General features: G+C 39.3%; 1 protein-coding gene across 1 annotated transcript; it reads right to left on the bottom strand.

Annotated features, from left to right (window-relative positions):
- Nucleotides 1-13,506: 13,506 nt before the first annotated feature.
- LOC129649821 (beta-defensin 43-like) lies at nucleotides 13,507-20,287 on the bottom strand. Its single transcript, XM_055577692.1, has 2 exons — nucleotides 20,230-20,287; nucleotides 13,507-13,757 (listed from the first exon to the last, which is right to left on the bottom strand). The coding sequence occupies exons 1-2, from the start codon at nucleotides 20,285-20,287 to the stop codon at nucleotides 13,606-13,608; spliced, it is 210 nt and encodes a 69-aa protein (XP_055433667.1). The 3' UTR covers nucleotides 13,507-13,605.
- Between the last annotated feature and the right edge of the window lie 243 nt (nucleotides 20,288-20,530).

Here is a 20,530-nt window from a genome sequence, read left to right as displayed (position 1 = left end):
CCATACATGACTATTGGAAAAACCATAGCCTTGACTAGACAGACCTTTTCGACAAAATAATGTCTCTGCTTTTTAATGTGCTGTCTAGGTTTGTCATAGCTTTTCTCTCAAGGAGAAAGCTCTTTTAATTTCATAGCTGTAGTCACCATCTGCAGTGATTTTGGAACCCCCAAAATAAAGTCTGTCACTGTTTCCATTGTTTCCCCATCTATTTGCCATGAAATGATAGGACTGGATGCCATGATCTTAGTTTTCTGAATGTTGAGTTTTAGGGCAACTTTTTCTCACTTTCATCAAGAGATTCTTTAGTTCTTCTTTACTTTCTGCCATAAGGGTGTTTTCATCTGCATATCTGAGGTTGTTGATATTTCTCCCGGCAATCTTGATTCCAGCTTGTGCTTCCTCCAGCCTGGCATTTCACATGATACATGCATCATGATAAGGTGATGTGTGCATAAATATTTTCTGTGTCATTTTAAACTTCATAAAATTAAAAAAGCTGTGCAATGTTTTATTAAGATCATTTTAAAATAGCTACTCTCCGACATACATCACAGCAGGATCCTCTATGACCCACCTCCCAGAATATTGGAAATAAAAGCAAAAATAAACAAATGGGACCTAATTAAACTTAAAAGCTTCTACACAACAAAGGAAACTATTAGCAAGGTGAAAAGGCAGCCTTCAGAATGGGAGAAAATAATAGCAAATGAAGCAACTGACAAACAACTAATCTCAAAAATATACAAGCAACTCCTACAGCTCAACTCCAGAAAAATAAATGACCCAATAAAAAAATGGGCCAAAGAACTAAATAGACATTTCTCCAAAGAAGACATACAGATGGCTAACAAACACATGAAAAGATGCTCAACATCACTCATTATCAGAGAAATGCAAATCAAAACCACTATGAGGTACCATTTCACGCCAGTCAGAATGGCTGTGATCCAAAAGTCTACAAGTAATAAATGCTGGAGAGGGTGTGGATAAAAGGGAACCCTCTTACACTGTTGGTCGGAATGCAAACTAGTACAGCCACTATGGAGAACAGTGCGGAGATTCCTTAAAAAACTGGAAATAGAACTGCCTTATGATCCAGCAATCCCACTGCTGGGCATACACACTGAGGAAACCAGAAGGGAAAGAGACACATGTACCCCAATGTTCATCGCAGCACTGTTTATAATAGCCAGGACATGGAAGCAACCTAGATGCCCATCAGCAGATGAATGGATAAGAAAGCTGTGGTACATATACACAATGGAGTATTACTCAGCCATTAAAAAGAATACATTTGAATCAGTTCTAATGAGGTGGATGAAACTGGAGCCTAATATACAGAGTGAAGTAAGCCATAAAGAAAAACACCAATACAGTATACTAACACATATATATGGACTTTAGAAAGATGGTAACAACAACCCTGTGTACGAGACAGCAAAAGAGACACTGATGTATAGATCAGTCTTATGGACTCTGTGGGAGAGGGAGAGGGTGGGGCGATTTGGGAGAATGGCATTGAAACATGTAAAATATCATGTATGAAACGAGTTGCCAGTCCAGGTTCGATGCACGATACTGGATGCTTGGGGCTGGTGCACTGGGATGACCCATAGGGAGGGTATGGGGAGGGAGGAGGGAGGAGGGTTCAGGATGGGGAGCACGGGTATACCTGTGGCGGATTCATTTCGATGTTTGGCAAAACTAATACAATATTGTAAAGCTTAAAAATAAAATAAAACTAAAAAAAAAAGAAAATATTTTAACATTTTACTGTGGAAAAAAATAGCTGTCACTATTTTAAAAAACATCTTTATTGAAGTAGAGATGACAAAACTGCAGATATTAAAGTGTACAGTTTGATAAATTTTGACACATATATACTTGAATGTGAAACCATCATCATATTCAAGATAATGAACATATCTGTTTCTTCCAACCATTCTTCATGACGTTTTCCTCACCAGTTTTATTGAGGTATAATTAATGAGAAAAATTGCATGTATTTAAAGGAGTGAAATGTGATGATTTTAAGTATGTATACATTGCAAAATGATTACCACAATCAAGTTAATTAACACATCTCTCACCTCAGATATTTACCATTTTGTGTGTGCGTGGTGAGAATACTTAAGATTTAGTCTTGCAGCAAATTTTAAATATTCAATATAGTGTTATTAGCTAGAGTCACGATGCTGTACCTTAGATCCCCAGTACTTCTTCATCTTGTGATTGGGAGTTTGTTCCCTTTGACCAACATGTCTCCCCTCCAGACACCTGGAAACTGCCATTTTACTTTCTGGCTTTCTGAATTGGAGTTTTTTGAGATTTTACATCTAAGCGAGATCATATGGCATTTGTCTATGTTGAGTTTTTTCTCACTCAGTGTGATGTCCTCTCGGTTTATCTATGTTGTCCCAAGTGGCATGATTTCCTTCCTTTTTATGGCTGACTAGCATTCAGTATGTGTGTACATACTGAGTAGTATGTATGTACATTTTCTTTATCCATTTAGTGTTGTTGGTCACTGAGATAGTGTCTTTATCTTGACTATTGTTAGTAATGAATGTAAGTGTGCAGATGATTCTGAGATATCACTTTAATTTACTTTGACTATGTACTGAGAAATGGAATTGCTGAATCACATTGCAGTTCTAATTTTGTTTTTTTGAGGAACCTCTGTATTGTTGTCCATAGAGGCTATATCAGCGATGCTCAAATGTTCCTTTTTCTCTACATCTTTGCTAATATTTGCTATCTCTTGTCTTTTTTATAATAAACATCCCAACAGGTGTGAAAATACATATCATTGGATTAAAAAAATTATTTATTTATCTATTTGGCTGTGCTGGGTCTTCATTGCTGCGGGAGCCTTTTCTCTAGTTGCAGGGAGCGTGGGCTACTCTCTCGTCATGGTACATGGGCTTCTCATTGCAGTGGCTTCTCTTGTGTGGAGCACAGGCTCCAGAGTGTTCGGGCTTCAGTGGCTGTGGCACAAGACTCAGTAGTGGCAGCTCCTGAGCTCTACATCGCAGGCTCAATAGTTGTGCTGTGCAGGCTCCTGTATTTACCACTGAGCCACCAGGGAAACCTGTCCTTGGACTTTGATTTGCGTTTCCCTGATGACTAGTGATGTTGAGAAACTTATCTGCCCATTGGGCATTTGTATGTCTTCTGTAGAAAACTGTCTATTCAGGACCTTTGCCTATTTTTATCAGCTTTTTAAAACTTGCTGTCAAGTTGTGTGAGCTTTCTTGTATATTTTGGATATTCATACCTTGTAGATCTAGGATTTGTAACCGTTTCTCCCATTGCATAGGTTGCCTTTTCATTTTGTTGATAGCTTCTTTTGCTCTACAGAAATTCTTTAGTTTGATGTAGTCCTACTTATTTTTGTTTTTGTTGTGTGTGCTTTGGATTTCATGTTAAAAACGTAATTGCCAAGAGCAATATCATGGAGTTATTGCCTCATGTTTTATTCTAGGAGTGTATGCTTTCAGGTCTTACATTTAAGTCTTTCATACATTTTGAGTTAATTACTGTGTATGCTGTAAGATAAGGGTCCAATTTCATCCTTTTGCATGTGGCTATCCAATATTCCCAACACCATTTTATTTTTTATAGAAGTATAGTTGATTTACAATGTTATGTTAATTTTGCTATACAACAAAGTGATTGTTATACACACACACACACACACACACACACACACATATATATATATATATACATTCTTTAAAAAATTCTTTTCCATATGGTTTATCTCAGGATATAAAATATAGTTCCCTGTGCTACACAGTAGGACCCTGTTGTTTATTCATTCCATATATAATAATTTGCATATGCTAACCCCAGACTTACAGATGGTTATATGCCCAGGATTAGCATTGCTCAGTACTATTTATTAAATACATCATAGATTTCCTATTGTGTATTCCTTGGCAACCTTGTCAGATGTTAGTTTACTGAATGCATTTGGGCTTAGCTGGGCCCTTCATTCTGCTCCATTGGTTTGTATCTATCTTTATGCTAGTTCCATACTATTTTGATTACTGTTTTGACTGTATCTGGGAAATGATTAGGTTGTGAAGGAGATGCCTTCTTGAATGGAATCTGTGCCTTTACAAAAGAAGCTCCAGAGAGATCTTTTGTCCCTTCCACCGTGTAAAGTTACAGTGAAAAAACAGACCCTCACCAAACACTGAATCTGTTTGCACCATGGTCTTGGACTTCCCAGCCTCCAAAACTGTGATAAATCAATGTCTTTTGTTGATAAGCCACCTATTTTAACCAGCTCATCCTTAGAGATCTCACTCCTGGGGAAGGCCTGAAGCAGACTCCCATGGCCCAGCTTAACTTACACCATCCTTTTAGCTGGAAGCACATTGTCAAAAGGAAGATCGAGGTCAATGAAAGGAGGAAGCCTTTCAGGTGTGATGAAGGGACATGTTTCTGATCCTAGAACTTCCCAGCAAAAGATGGGAAAAGCCTTGTTTCAAGCTGGGGTGGATATTGGGGTTCAGTGTGGCCCATTCTGCCATATAGGGCTGATGGGAGAATCCATGGAAGTCAGAGGGTAGGAATCCATTGCTGCCATCTCCTTAGCAACTGGGGGACATCAGACCAGGGCAACAAGGGGTGTGAGCACAGCAGCTTCTCTGATCACTGGGAAACTTGACCCAAACCTTGGGTCTTCTAGGGCATGATCCAGAACCCTCCACTCTTTCACCAGGCTCTTTTAACTGTATGTTGGGGTGGGACTTAGAGTGAGGATTAAGATCATAGTTTCAGTGTGTCTAACAGCCTGCAAGCTCTGAGCAAGAACTTCAGACCAAAACATAAGTCCAAACCCACGTAGGAAAAAAAATTTAACCAGCTGGTTACATATAACCATGACATGAGGATACTAAAGAAATCCCTGTTCGGACCTGGAGAAGTTCAGAGAGGAAAGTGGGGTCTGGTTGTCGCAAGCAATCAAGAGACACTTCTGCCCGGAAGGGGCTGTGTAATCAGGTGAAACCACGATTGCCTTTAGCAAAATTTGATTATGTTTGGAGTCTTAGGACATTCTGTGAGGAGATGCTGGCTTGGAACTGGTCCCTGGCCACACACAAGGGCGAATGTTCTCAGTGCTTTCTTTTAAGATCAGATGCCCTTATGCTGCTGGCCAGATGCCCAGAAGTCCCCTAGGCTAGCTTCAGACAGATTGTCTATAGAACATGATTTTTTCCTTTGGGCATTTGAGTCTCTTCCTGGTCCTTGAATTTCCTAGCACAGTTGTAGCAAACAGAGCTGTCCTTATCTCCGTGGATTTCTGTGAGGGCTGTGAGAAAGGCAGTTCTACCACACTGGTCATGAACCTGGTGTGTGACAAATTCTCAGCCTTACTAATGACTGTGAGCAGATCAGCAGCCCACCCTGTCCTTACTCAGACTCATGTCTGTAACAAGTGAGTTACAGACCCACGTGGGGAAAATACAGAAGGGCCATGAGCACTGTGAGCATGGAGGGGAAATCTAGCATGGGGCATGGAAATGGAGAGCTCTAGAGAGCAGGAAACCAGGAAGGTTCAGTTCAGTTCAATTCAGGGTGGCCAACATTAGTGGTGCTTTATGCCAGGCCCTTTGCTGGATTCCAGGGACATAGAGAATAGAGAAGATTCCTGTCCTCACTGGTGTATGGCCCATAGGTTATAATTTTCATATAATGAGGTAACGGGCTTCCCTGGTTGCACAGATGGTAAAGAATCCTCCTGCAATGCAGGAGACCTGGTTTCCATCCCTGGGTTTCATCCCTGGAGAAGGGAATGGCTACCCACTCCAGTATTCTTGCTTGGAGAATCCCAAGGACAGAGGAGCCTGGTGGGCTATAATCCATGGGGTTACAAAGAGTTAGACATGACTGAGCAACTCAACTAATACACACATAATGAGGTAAAAAGCTGTGAACAGGAATTATGTACAGAATGCTACGGAAACTTGGGACACCAAAATGAGCTTTGAGAGAAGCAGGAAAAGCTTCCTGGAAGAGTTGAATCTTTAAGGGTAAGTAGGAATTATCCCGGTAGTACATGAAAGAGGGCTCTAGGAAAGATCAGTAGATCAACAGACTCAGGGTACAGAGGTAGAAAAGTCTGGTGTGCAGGTGTGAACACATATTTAGGTATTACTGGACCATGGGGTATGGTTATGGATGAAGTTGTAGTGGATGGTAGAGCCATGTTACAAAGGCCTATGAGTGAAATTTTATTAATTTATTTAATTTTGTTTTTTACTGAAGTATAGTTGATGGACGGTGTTTCAGGTATTCCATTATTCGGAATCGATTTTAGGGCTATAGCTCTCCCAATGTGAGCAACATAGACCATTGAAGTAATTGTTTAAGAACACACTGATTGGTGGTAATTTGTAAGATTATTTTGTTAGGTAAAATTTGTCTTTTCCCCATAAAAGTGAAAAGGAACAAAAAAAAAAAACAACACTTAAAAATTCTTGTCGAGAGAACAACTGAAGGATGTTAAAATTTTGGGGGTGCTCTTATTTCTGTTCCATTGATCTATGTGCCTGTTTTTATTCTAGTGCCATACGTTCTGATTACTATAGCTTTATGATATAGTTTATAATTAAGAAGCATGATGCCTCCAGCTTTGTTCTTCTTTCTCAGCATTGAGTATTTGAGATCTTTTCTGGTTCCACGTTAATTTTAGAATTGTTATTTCTATTTTGTAAAAATGCCATTGGAAATTAGCATATAACCCCTTTTCAACTGTTGATGAATGAATGGTTCTTGGCATTAAGTGTCCGTAATTGCCAAAGGCACAATCAGAGACACAACCAGATATTATGAAATTTTGATGAAACAAGAAAACTTGTAGTTCTGTTGAACGGGTTGAACCTGAGTCTGACCAAGCCTGTGGATCCAGTTGCCTATTTTCAGGAAATATGAGGACAGAGGCACAAGTTAAACCTCACCATGAGTGAGTACCCAGTCAGCAAAATCCAGGATGTGGGTAAATCTACAGGCCAGGCCAGGTGTCCTAGGCTACTTAACAGTTAAATTGTAAGAGAGCAGGAGGGAGAACACTTAGATAAAAAGAGACCAAAAGATATATCAAGGAAAAAATAAGCAAGATGAAATTTTATTTTTGTAAGAATGGTGAGTTGTCTGGTAGAAATAGAAGTTCAAGGACATGATTACAATAAAAGTCAAGGTTTGTGGTAACTTGAGGGGGTTATGACTGGGATGGGGTTGTATGGAGGTGTTTCTGGGGTGCGGCAGAGTTGTGGTTTTTTTAATCTGAGTAGTGTTTACTATGGGGTTAAGCATATAATAATTTGTGAAGCTCTACCTTTGTCTTGTGGGTTTTCTATATATGTGTTATATATTTTACAACAAAAATTTATATTTTTTTTAAAAAGGGAATTAATGAGAAAGCAACATAACTTAGGAGATGTGTGTGCATGTGCTACGAGCCTGGCTGGAAGAATGAGATGTGGCAGGAGAATTGACACTTATTCCTCCAAAGAAGAACGTAAAGAAGAAAAATACATATACGTTTACAGATATATGCTTGCTTTATTGAGTGAGTAAGCTGGGAATGGGGTCAATGGTAAATCATTTAAAACCCTCTGACATCTCTTTTTTCTGAACCAGAAACCAAGTTACTTGCTGAGAGTAGGATGGGCTGTGATGGGTGGTGAGGTCAAATAGCCTCTGAAGTGACAGGAGTGACCTCATGTCTAAACTCAGCTTGCTTGCAGTGTTGTGTGGTGTTCTCCAGTGGCGTTCAGAAGCCCAGGAGTTTCTACTGGGCAGATCTGTGGCTGAATCTTCTTCCATGTACTGTGATAGAAGAAAAAAAAAACTTAGTGTCCTGGAAAAAAAATTGTTTGTTGTGATGCCATTTGGGTCCTAGAATTACCCAGGAAAATGAAAGATGAAAAGTTAATGTTTGCCATGGGTTAAATTGTGATCCTCCAAGGATGTTGAAGTCCTAAACTCTAGTACCTGTGAATGTGACCTTATTTGGAAATAGGGTCTCTGCAGATGTTTGAGTTGAAAATCATTTGGATGGGCCCTAATTCAATATGACTGTTTCCATATAAGAGGGCAAAATTGGACACAGGCACAAACACATACGGAGGGAAGGCAATACAAAGACCTGGGGAGAACACCATCTACCAGCCATGGAATGCCAGGGGCTGCCAGGAGCTGGGAGAGGGGCTTGGAGCATATCCTTCCTTCACAGGCCTCAGAAAGAAGCAGTTGTGAAGACAGCTTGATTTCAGACCTCTAGCCTCCAGAGGTGGGAGGCAATACAATTCTTCTGTTTAAGCCCCGCAGGCTGTAGTGCTTTATTATGGCAGCTTTAGGACTTAATCCAGTGCCCCAGAAAAAATATTGGGTTTGGTTGATGTGATGTATATGTGATGTACATGGTCCATGCTCTCATTGAACTTGTAGTCAAGTGATGAAGCAACTACTAAATCAAAAAACATATATACACAAATTCTAATATTTTGTGGGTTTTCCAGTGGTCATGTATGGATGTGAGAGTTGGACTGTGAAGAAAGCTGAGCGCTGAAGAATTCATGCTTTTGAACTGTGGTGTTGGAGAAGACTCTTGAGAGTCCCTTGGACTGCAAGGAGATCCAACCAGTCCATTCTGAAGGAGATCAGCCCTGGGATTTCTTTGGAAGGAATGATGTTAAAGCTGAAATTCCAGTACTTTGGGCACCTCATGCGAAGAGTTGACTCATTGGAAAAGACCCTGATTCTGGGAGGGATTGGGGGCAGGAGGAGAAGGCGACAACAGAGGATGAGATGGCTGGATGGCATCACTGACTTGATGGACATGAGTCTGAGTGAACTCCGGGAGTTGGTGATGGACAGGGAGGCCTAGTGTGCTGCGATTAATGGGGTCGCAAAGAATCGAACATGACTGAGCGACTGAACTGAACTGAACTGAATAATGAAAAAAGATCCTATGAGAAAATTTAACAGGGGAGAATATGATTTAGGTAGGGAGTATCCAGGAAAATTTATTCCATGGAAAACACTGAGAATATCTCTTTAAATGAGTAAATGTTAGGTGAAGACTGGGCGGCAGGGATGTAGATTTCCAGGATGTGTGCACAACATGGGTAGAAGCTGTGAGGTGAGCTTGTTTCAGAAAAGTAAAGTCCAGTCAGGTGGACCATGTGAGACAGTGGGCACATGAGACGGGTAGGGCTGCAGGAAGCAGTTGGGCCAGATGAGGGGGCTTGTTGTCCATGTAAGCAGTTTCTACATTAGCCCAATAGGAAGACAGTGAAAAGTTTTACTTGTGGCAAATGCATGATCCAATTTCAGTTCTATAAAGGTCATTTGATAACTGCATGAAAGAGGAGCAATAAATATGTAAAAATGACATGGGACACCAGTTAAGAGGCCATTTCCTTAGTCTTACACCAAATGCTCCTTGGTGCGTGGAGCCTCAGCAGATGAATGACCCCAGTCACCAGAAGCTCCTGGGAGGTCGTACCCTTCAGAGGATAAGCCAGCATTTCACTGGAATGCAGGTGGAAAGGTGTGCTGGGAGAAGGTGTAAAGCAGCAGATTCTGCAGGGCATGGCAGCAAGAGTAGATATAGAGGCCAAGAAGCTTGGCTGGAGAAGAGGAGATCAGAGCCAGATGGGGTGCATGAATGTATTTCTGGCTGCACTTGCTCCAGGCTGGAAAGTGGTTTTCATATCCCTAAGTGCATCCATGCTCACTTGGTCATTTCCCCAAATTCGCGTCTTTCACGAATTTTCTTTACATATTTTTTGTTCTGCGGTTCTGTTTAGGAGTCTTCCCCAGCTCTGTAATCAAAATCATATTGCACACTTCCTGAAGCTGGAATGCATGAAGCCAAAGTGATACACGTATATAAATTTTCATGGATGTGAAAAGCACACAGGAGGGAGTGATGGAAGAATTTGTTCCTGTCCTGGTTCTTTTGCTCTCCTGTTAGAAGAGCCCTATTTCTCCCATCTCTAGTTTTTTTCTTCTCTCGCTTTAAATGTCTTCTTCTGTTCTCTGGGTCTAACCGCTCCTGAAGTATACATTTTACAAAGGACAGTTTACAAGAATTGCTTTGCTTGGCCCCACCACAAGCCTCTGTAATAGGAAGCATTAATGGTGTACAGCCTGTTTTACAGGGGAGAGAACTGACATTTGGAAAGGCAAAGCAAGTGCCTTACTGAAAGCTCATCAAGCTGAGTCCAGATCTGAACTTGGATTGTCTGATTCTGGGTTCTGTATTTATATAAGATCAGATAAAGGTTTTGTAAAGCTTAAAATGCACTGCAAACTGTCAGGCACTCTTGATCTTCAGTCCTTCAAAGCAAGAGTTCTAACACGAATTCTTTGTATATCCCACATTGCCCAGCATGGAAGACTCATGTTGATGGTGTTATAGGACTTTGCCCTGCTCTGTGGGAAGCTCTGATTTCCCTAAATAGATTGCAGCCATATTAGAACTGGGCTGGACCATTCTTTAATTATTCTGTATGCATGAGCCATGTAAGTTGTGTTGCTGCCGTTTGTGATACATATAAACTCGAGAAAATCCTTTTTTCTACCCAAGCTTCATGTTCTTTGCATTTTAAAGCAAAGAGTGATATCTACCTGGTATTTCTTCTTTTCAAGGTGAGAGATTGAAGACAGCTATAAAAAACACACTGTCAGCTAAGTAAGGTAGCCTTACAGTTCTCTGTATACTATAGGCATTTGTTAAATGAATGTACAGTGAGGATGCAAAGAAACCTACATAACATCCTACCAGGCCATTAGGGCTGTTCCCACAGTCCTAAGTAATGCACTTTGCAAGTGGTACTCAAGAAGTGTATTTTAATGGTGAGACATTATGTTCAAAGACAGACCTTTATTTGATTGAACTGCTCAGTGGAGCAAGTAGATGTTCTTGTTCCTAAAAGGTTCACTAGTCACGCAGCTCACTACTGCTCAAGACCTACATATAGAGTGACTCTCCCCTGCTCTCAGCTGTCCCTTTGCTGATTGGTTCAGCTATGAGGAGCTTACTCTTGGTCCTTGTGATCCTTGTCTTGCTCTCCTATGTTCCACCAGGTAAAATGGAATCTCTTCCCTGTGGAATTATGAACCATCAAGGGAAAGAGGGTATGAGGTCCTACAAGAGTGAGGAGGAAGCTGGACTTGGATGAAGAAAATTGAAACAGAGAGGCAGAGATGGATGCTCCAGGCTGTTCCAGGGAACAGAGAGAAGATGCTAAGGACACATAGTAGTCTCAAAGAAGACATTAGTTCTGGATTTTGGTCTAGGGAATTTGTGAATTTTGTGGGGGAATTGAACTGATGGCATTGGCAGAGCAAAAGCATGAGACCTTTAGAGAATACATAGAGGGTGGGAGAGGGACTGTTCCTCTAGGACTCTTAGAACTTGCACTTTGAAGTCAGTTAGAAACCAAGGCAAATTTGATGCTGAGCAGAATCAATAAATAGAGCAAGTTGTTCAAATATATTAACTTTAAAGCATGATAGGAGCGTATGGAAGATCGGTTTGAAGGGTCAAAATTTATGTCCTATGGAAAGAAACCAGCAACTTGATACTGAGAAGGGTCCACTTAAGTCACTAAAGTGGCGAGTCAACAACTTTGCTTGTGGTTTGCTAAAGTCAGCAGAGAGCTTTTACCCTTTGTCTGAAAGCTTCACATTCTGAAGGTATCATTTAAGGGCCATAGGTAAGTATTCGAGAGGCACATGAGAATTGTGAGATTTCTGCCATTGTCCCGGATGGCAGGACCTTTGGACTCATGGTGTCTCCCTTGGCCTCCTTTGTCCCCAGGGGGTGCCCCAGGGATAATGGGCGTGTGAAAGGCAAATTCACTTGCCAGTGGCCTTTGGTCAGACCACATTGGTTACTTTTACGCTACAGAGGCCCTTGGGCAGGCTGGGTGGAGAGACTGGTAAGTTGAACACACAAGAGTGGGGAATTCAGTAGGATGACTCGGAGCCACCCTCACCCTCTTAAGCTGCCTGCCTACCACTCCTCCTGATCCCTCAGTCTCCAGAGGCGCCCAGGTCTTGAGGTGAGGAGAAAGACTAGTCACTGATCGGAACCTAGGCGTCAGGTCCTCCAGACCCATTCACATTCACCAGCCACCAACACTTTCCACTACTTTGTGATTAAGCCTGAGCAGGCAGTCAGGCATGCAGGAAAAAGTCAACGAGAAGCAGGCCTAGAACCAGGGGCTTCTGTACTTCTATGTTGGTGATCTTTCCTTCTTTAAACGACATTTGATAATCAGACTGTTATTTGTTCGAGATCCTGCGTGTCTCCTGCCATGAGGCCTTGACAGACTCCTGGGGTCTAAATGTTTTCCATTGCAAATAGTTCCAAGCAAATCTGCTGGGCTCTGTTACCTGTCTATAGTTGATGAGTGATTCACATGCGTTGGGACTGTGGAAACTAGTGACTCATAATACATCTCTGGGAAATAAGAGCAACTGAAAAAGGGACACCCAACCATAACATGACTGGGGTCTTTGGAGCCTGTTCAATGTACCATTAAATAGTTGTAAAGTGTAGTCTGCAGTCTTATCCAAGGCGTTATGACCCTGCAAGCACTGTGTGTTTAATTCTGTTTTTATTGGCAGTTAAAAGTGGAGCAAATGCATTCATAAGAAGATTCTTTAACACATGCTGGCGAACAAAAGGTATTTGCAGGAAATCATGTTATAAAAGTGAAATCTTTCATGTATTCTGTGACATGTCAATTCTTTGCTGCATTGATAAAAAGCATTTGCCTTCAATGGTTGGGAAATAGTTGAATCTGAGGTTCCTGCTGACTTCCTCTGAGGACCTTCTGAGATGTACCAGCCCATTAAAACGATGGCTTTAGCCTATCAATATTTCTGTGTTGGCTGTATTTCTCTTTATTTAGAGGAGTTTGTTGTCTCTCCCATGGAAATAATCTCTTAGTCGAATTCCTTGTCTTCAATATTTTTATTCTTTGTTAATTTTTCCTATTAAAATTTTCCTAAAAACTTTTTTTGAAATATACCATGTACTCAGAAAAATGTAAAAATCATAAGTGACCCTCTTAACAAATTTCACAAATTTAGTACATCCATGCAACAGTGGTCTTGCTTGGGAAATCCCACAGACAGAGGAGCCTGGCAGGCTACAGTCTACCGGGTCACAGAGAGTTGAACATGACTGAACACACACACACATACACACAATTCATGTAATTCTCACAACACTATGATGTAGGTACCATGGTTATCCGGTTGTATAGATAAGGAAACAGGATAGAGAGAGACTAAAGAACTTATCCAAGGTCAAATAGTTTGAAACTGGTGGGCCTGGGATACGTACTATAGATGAAATAACAATATAGTGGCTATAAGTTGAGGAAATTAATGAAAAAGTGCACACATGAAAACAGAGTGTGAGGTTTTAGAAAATATTTACTTTAACTTGACCATCTACATATATAATTACCATGAGTTTCCTTTATCCATCATATTAATTATTCTTATATAGACAAGGGAGTTTAAAACATCTTTAGATTTCTGAAGAAGATGGAGTTAGACTTTTCACCACTTCTTTTTTTCCTTAACTTTTTTCTTCTCTTTGCAGCAGATGGTCCAGTCAGCACAGTATTTAACTGCGTATTCGTTAGCATTGCACTTCATTCTGCAGTTATAGTATCCTGAAGGACATCCTTCCTGAAAAAAGAGGCTTCTGGCTTTAAAAAGAGAAAACATTGTATTTGGTGTTTGTATATTTTAATGTTTGAACACTTTACTATTTGAAGTGTTTCATAATAAAACAACAACAAAGAACTTCCAGAAAAAAATGACAAAAAAAGAATGGAGAAGAGAAAAGTGGCAGTACTGAATAAAAGAAAAGAGGGTTTCTTCTCTAGAGTAGTCAGTGAGCTGAGGCTGAAAACGGGCAGCGTTTCTGATAAGAACTGTCACTGCATATTTTTGGCTATGCTAAAATTAATGATCCATTTAAGTGTGGGGATTCATGATTCAGGAAAGGGTGTTTAATTTTAGAAGTGAAGTCTCTGAAAATGCGTGGGGGTGAAATCTCATGTACAGGTGAAGGGGTTGGCCTTAGGTCAGAGTATGAGTTTAGAAGGCAGGGTGAGATAAAATTAGGTAAAGGTTCATGGTAGTGGGGAAATGGGGATTTTGTCACTTGTTGCTTTTCCTGTCTTGGTGAAAAAACAAATCATCAACTGAGAATGAGAATGGGATGGGGAAATTGGGTCTTGGTTTCTATTTTCCAGTGTGTTTAGGCTCAGAGCTGTTACCTCCTTTACTGAGGAGGTTTTTGAGACCTGCACAGGGTCCCACACGCCATGACCTCTCACCTGGGTTTCCAGTTCTTGATCATAGGTGTTTCCATCTATCCCTTTACCCCAAGGAAGCCTAAGTTTTACAAGAATCACTCGCATGCATTTCCTTACTTAAAAAGTGTTAGTACCTGAATTTCATCCCTAGATACTGTAGTTTAGTTTTTTCTCTTTATAATTTTTGATATTCCTTCTAAACCTACAGATTTTTCCCAAATCCATTTTTTATAGTTTTCTTACAGTTCTTTATGTTGAAGAACTTGGGGTGTTTAACCTGTAGTGTTCCCTACAGTTTATATTTTTCTGATTGCATACTCTTAGAGAAATCAGCATGTTCCTGTGTCCTCTGTATTTTCAGTAAATTGGCAACTGGAATCAGACGCTTGACCAGACTCATGTTTGATTCCTTTAGCTGGCTGTACTGCAGCTGGTGGTGGTGACTGTGTGTGTGTGTGTGTGTGTGTGTGTGTGTGCTTTATCAGGAGGCCCTTAATGTCTGGTTGTCTATGTTTTGGAGATACTAGCAGCTACTCATTCCCAATGGCTTCATTCATTAATAATGAGGGTTGTATGTTGGTGACACTGTAGTTATATGTCTTTTTCATTGTTTAGTTGAAATGTACACGACTCAGTAAGTTTGGTGACTAGTTTACACTTGAGCGACTTTACTTTATCACTTTACACTTGTGAAATCATCACTACTATTAAGATCATAAGACACTTTAATCACATATGAAAATTTCCTCTCACTTCCTCTATTATTGTTGTTGTTGTTGTTGTTATTAATTGTGGTAAGAATACTTAGCGTAATATCTAGACTGTGAAAATATAAGTATACAATTCCATATTGTTAACTGTGGGTACTGTGTGAGGTAGAACATCAGAACTTTTCTGTCTTGCATAAATGAAACTTTGTACCTTTTGACCAATGTCTCCCCATTTCATCCACCCATCAGGCCCTGTTAGTATGAGTGTGCTATTTTTGGATTCCACATATAAGTGAGATCACACAGTATTTGTCTTTTTGTGTCTGACATTTCATTTAGCATAGTACCCTCCAGGTCCACCCATGTTGTCACAAATGGCAAGATTTCCTTCTTTTTTAATGCTGAATTTATCTTATATATTTATCACATTTTCTTCATATGTGTGTATATATTTTTCACTTTTATTGAGGAATGACTGACTGATAAAAATTGTATACATTTAGGGTATACAATGCAATATTACAATATAACATATATTGATACCACCACAAGATAATTAACATATCCAACACTTCATGTGGTCATCCTCTTTTATTGTATCGTAAGATCACTTGAGATCTACTCTCAGCAAACTTCAAGTGTATAATACATTATATTGACTATTTTTATTAACTATAGTCACCGTATTGTACATTAAGTCTCTGGAACTTGTTCATTTTATAACTGGACATTTGTACCCTAACATCTCTCCATTTCCTTCCCTGCCCCTCCAGCCCTTGGCATCCACCATTTTACTTGCTACTTCTTTGACTTTTACTTTTTTACGTTCCACACATAAATGAGATCACACAGTATTGATCCTTCTGTGTCTCACTTACTTGACTTAGCATAATGTCCTTCAGGACATTTGTTCATGTCAATGCATATGGTATAGTTTCCTTCTTTGTAAGGTTGAATAATATTCTGTTGTATGACTACACACACACACACACACACACACATATATAAGACATTTTCTTTATCCATTCATACATTGACAAGACACTTTGGTTGTTCCCTTATCTTGGCTAGTGTGAATAATACTGCATTGAACATAGGAGTACAGTTATCTCTTCAGCATCTCTATTCAATATCATTTTTTGGATATATACTCAGAAGTGGAATAGCTGGATCTTATAGTGGTTTCTAGTTCTAATTTTTAAAGGAGCATTCATATTTTTTCATAATTACTTTTTCAATTTATATTTCCACAAAAGTGTACAAGGTTTCTCTTTATATATCTACCAATACTTATTATGATAATAGCTATTTTAACAGGTGTGAGGTGATAGCTCATTGTGGGTTTGATTTGCATTTCCCTGATGATAAGTGACTTTGAACACCTTTTTGTATTCTTTTTGGCTATTTGTATATCTTTTCTGGAAAAATATCTGTTCAGGTCCCTTGCCCATTTTTAATTGCCTTATTATTACTTGGGCTATTGAGTTGTGTGAGCTCCTCATGTGTTCTGCAAGGAATTTGCAAACCCTTATTGCAATGGCACCCCACTCCAGTACTCTTGCCTGGAAAATCCCATGGATGGAGGAGCCTGGTAGGCTGCAGTCCATGGTTTCGCTACAAGTCAGACACGACTGAATGACTTCACTTTCACTTTTCATTTTCACGCATTGGAGAAGGAAATGGCAACCCACTCCAGTGTTCTTGCCTGGAGAATCCCAGGGATGTGGGAGCCTGGTGGGCTGCCGTCTATGGGGTCACACAGAGTCGGACACGACTGAAGTGACTTAGCAGCAGCATTGAGTATAGGGCCTGCAGATATTTTCTCCTATTCCTTAGGTTGTGTTTTAACTCTGTTGGTTGTTTGTTTTGCTCTGCAGAAGCTTTTTAGTTTCATGTAGTGCTACTTATCTCATTTTGCCTCTGGTGCTTGTGCATATCCAATAAATCATTGAGAAGACCAGTGTCATGAAGCTCTTCCTTCATGTTTTCTTCTAGAGATTTTACAGTTTCGGGTCTCCTGTTTAAATCTTTAATCTATTTTGAATTGATTTTTTTCTATAAATGTACTCTGTATATGGCTATCCAGTTTCCCTAACATCATTGGTTGAAGAGACTCTCCTTTCTCCATTGTGTGTTCTTAGTACTCTTGCTGAATATCAGTTCTCTCTGTGTTTTGGGGTGGGGGGATTATTTCTGAGGTCTCTATTGTCTTCCACTGTTCTACATCTCTTTTTTAAAAAAATTATTTGTTTGGCTATACCAGGTCTTAGTTCGGAGAAGGCAATGGCACCCCACTCCAGTACTTTTGCCTAGAAAATCCCATGGACAGAGGAGCCTGGTAGGCTGCAGTCCATGGGGTCACTAGAGTTGGACACAACTGAGCGACTTCACTTTCACTTTTCACTTTCATGCATTGGAGAAGGAAATGACAACCCACTCCAGTGTTCTTGCCTGGAGAATCCCAGGGATGGGAAGCCTGGTGGGCTGCCGTCTATGGGGTCGCACAGAGTCGGACATGACTGAAGCGACTTAGCAGCAGCAGCAGCAGCAGCAGGTCTTAGTTGCAGCATTCAGGATCTTTGATTTTCATCGCAGCATGCCAGATCTTTAGCTGCAGCATGTGGGATCTAGTTCCCTGACCTGGGATGGAATTCAGGCCCCCTGCATTGGGAATGCAGTCTTAGCCACTGGGCCACCAGGGAAGTCCTTACATATCTGTATTTATGCCACTATCATACTTTTAAAATTTTTATAGCTTTGTAATATATTTTGAAGCCATGAATTACTATGCCATCAGCTTTGTTCTTCTTGCTCAAAATTGCTTTGCTATTTAGGGAATTTTGTGGCTGCATAAGAATTTTAGGACTCGTTCTTTCTTCCTTCTCTCTTATTTTTCTTAAAAAATTTTTTCAGTTGTTTAAAAGTTTTAAAAAGCTGTTCTAAATTTTTTTTTCTATTTCTGTGAAAAATAACATTGGGATTTGCACAGGGATTTTACTGAATTTATTATTTGCTTTAGGTTTTATGAACATTTTAGCAGTATTAATTCTTTCAGCTGCTAAATAGTTATCAGTTGAAAAAGATTAAGTATTGATGCATGCTGCAATATGGATACATTTTGAAAAACCTGTTGCTATTTAGCAGCTGAAAGAATTAATACTGCTAAAATGTTCATAAAATGTTGCTTTTATTTGTGTCTTCTTTAATTTCTTTCATCAATATTTTGTAATTTTCAGTGTACACGTCTTTTACCTCTTTGGTTAAGTTGTATTGCTCAGTACTTTGTTCTTTTGATGCTGTTATAAATGAGATTGGTTTCATAATTTCTCTTTTGAATAGTTTGTTGTTAATATGTAGAAATGCAACTGGCTTTTGCTTATTGATTTTGTTTTCTGTAACTTATTGAATTTTTGTACTAGTTCTAAGTTTTTGATGGTATCTTAGAGTTTCTACATATAAGATCATGTCATCTGCCTACAGAGGTAACTGAATCTGAGTTGTTTCTAACTTGAGCCGGGAAGCATATTCAGTGATACAGCTATGTCAGTCAAATATATATATATTTAAAAAGAAACAGCTTAAAGAGTGGGAGAGAATATTTGCAAACCTGTATCTGCTAAAGGTTTAATGTTAAAAGTATATGAAGAACAGACTAGTGAAAAACAACTAAATTAAGAAATAAGTAAATAATTTGAGTAGAGAAATATACACATGGCCAATAAAACACTTAAAAGATGCTCAACATCATTAATGTTGCAAATTAAATGCAAATTAAAATACAAATTAAAACTACAATGAGATTTCACTTTGTACTAACTAGGAGGACTGTAATAAAAGAAACAGACTATAACAACTGTTGGTGACTATGTGAAGAAGTTGGAACCCTCAGGCACTGCTGGTGGGACTTTAAAATAGTGAAGCTATGAAAAATAGTTGGATAGTTCCTCAGAAATTTAAACATAGTGTAACCATAAAACACAGGTATATTTCCAAGAGAATTGAAAATATATCCGCATAAAAGCTTGGATGTAAATGTTCAGAGCAACATCATTGATAAAAGATCCAGACTAGAAACAACCCAAATGTCCATCAACTGATGACTGGATGAATACAAGGTAGTATATCCATTTACTGTAATACTATTTTATCAGTTGAAAAAGATTAAGTATTGATGCATGCTGCAATATGGATACATTTTGAAAAACCTGTTGCTAAGTGAAAGAAAACAGACAGAAAGGGTTACATGTTATTTGACTATGTTAAATATCCAGGATAGGTAAATGGATAGAAAGAGCAAATAGATTAATAGTTGCCAGGGTCTGAGGGGAGGAGGAAGATGGGGAATGACTGCTAATGAATATGGAGTTTCTTTTTTGGAGTCATGGGATGTTCTGGAATTGGATAGTGATGATGGTTGAATAACTTTAGGAATATACAGAAAACCACATAAATTGTACACTTTAAAAGAATGAATTTTATCTCATAAAAGAAACAAGAACCATGAAGGAAATCTTGAATTTCTTGAATTTCTTTAGGAATTAAAAGGTGATCTTAAAGTAGTAAGTGCATCATAAAAAATGCCAATTGATAGTAATGTAAAACCCCACTGATAAGCCCAATGATGAATATATATTTAACACATAGTATTGATGGATTTTAAAGTTAATTTGGGAGGGTTAGATTGATTATTCAATAAGTAGGCCCATGTAATTGGTTACTTGGTTGTGTTAAGATGGAATCTTAAGTCCCACCATACATAAAGTAATTTCCACATAAGCCCTTACCTAGATCAGTGATTGGAGTGTTGTGTAAACCACAGATTATGATGGAGCAGCCTCCTCTTCACCTTGGCCATTCTAATCTCCACTCATTTTCCATTTTTTTCAGTTCCCCAAATTTTCTATGTTCTGTAACCTTCTTTCACCTTCTTTAGATCAAACAGTCTTCAAGTATAAGTTTATAGGTTAAATCACTGGAGGGTACCACCTTACAGCTGTTGCCCTAATCACCAGCTCTCCACTACTCTCCCATTCTCTGTTATATGGTACAATCTGCTCTTTTCTAATATATTTTCAAACTCTTGAAAGACCTTGTATTCTCTTTCACTTATATTTTCATAACTTTGGAATGAAAGGTTTTCTTCTTACCTTGAGGAACTATGGACAGTAAGGCAAGAACCCCGAGGAGGGAAAGCAAGACCTTCATAGTTGAATAAGTCAGAGAGAATGTGTAGCTGGGATGAAGAAAACTTCTTTCTACATTCAGTACTCAAGAAGTGAGTTGCTGTATGATTATTGAACCTTTCAGTGGCAAGAACATTTCTGCATTCCAATGAGCCTTCATATCAGGAGATACCATGCAATGGATGTGACCATCAGTCATTCACAGGACATTTGTCGAGTGTTGGCAGGGTGTGGGCAGTGACAGAAGAATGTGCAGCACTTACAG

This window comes from Bubalus kerabau, chromosome 4 (assembly GCF_029407905.1).
Source record: "Bubalus kerabau isolate K-KA32 ecotype Philippines breed swamp buffalo chromosome 4, PCC_UOA_SB_1v2, whole genome shotgun sequence".
NCBI lineage: Eukaryota > Metazoa > Chordata > Mammalia > Artiodactyla > Bovidae > Bubalus > Bubalus kerabau.
Note: the sequence above shows the minus strand (reverse complement) of the source record. Positions and strands in the feature narration are given on the sequence as shown.

Coding starts and splice junctions, on each gene's coding strand:
- LOC129649821 (XM_055577692.1), bottom strand. CDS start 20,287: ATGAAGGTCTTGCTTTCCCTCCTCGGGGTTCTTGCCTTACTGTCCATA. Junction 13,758..20,229: donor ACTGTCCATAGTTCCTCAAG/GTAAGAAGAAAA, acceptor CTCTTTTTAAAG/CCAGAAGCCTCTTTTTTCAG.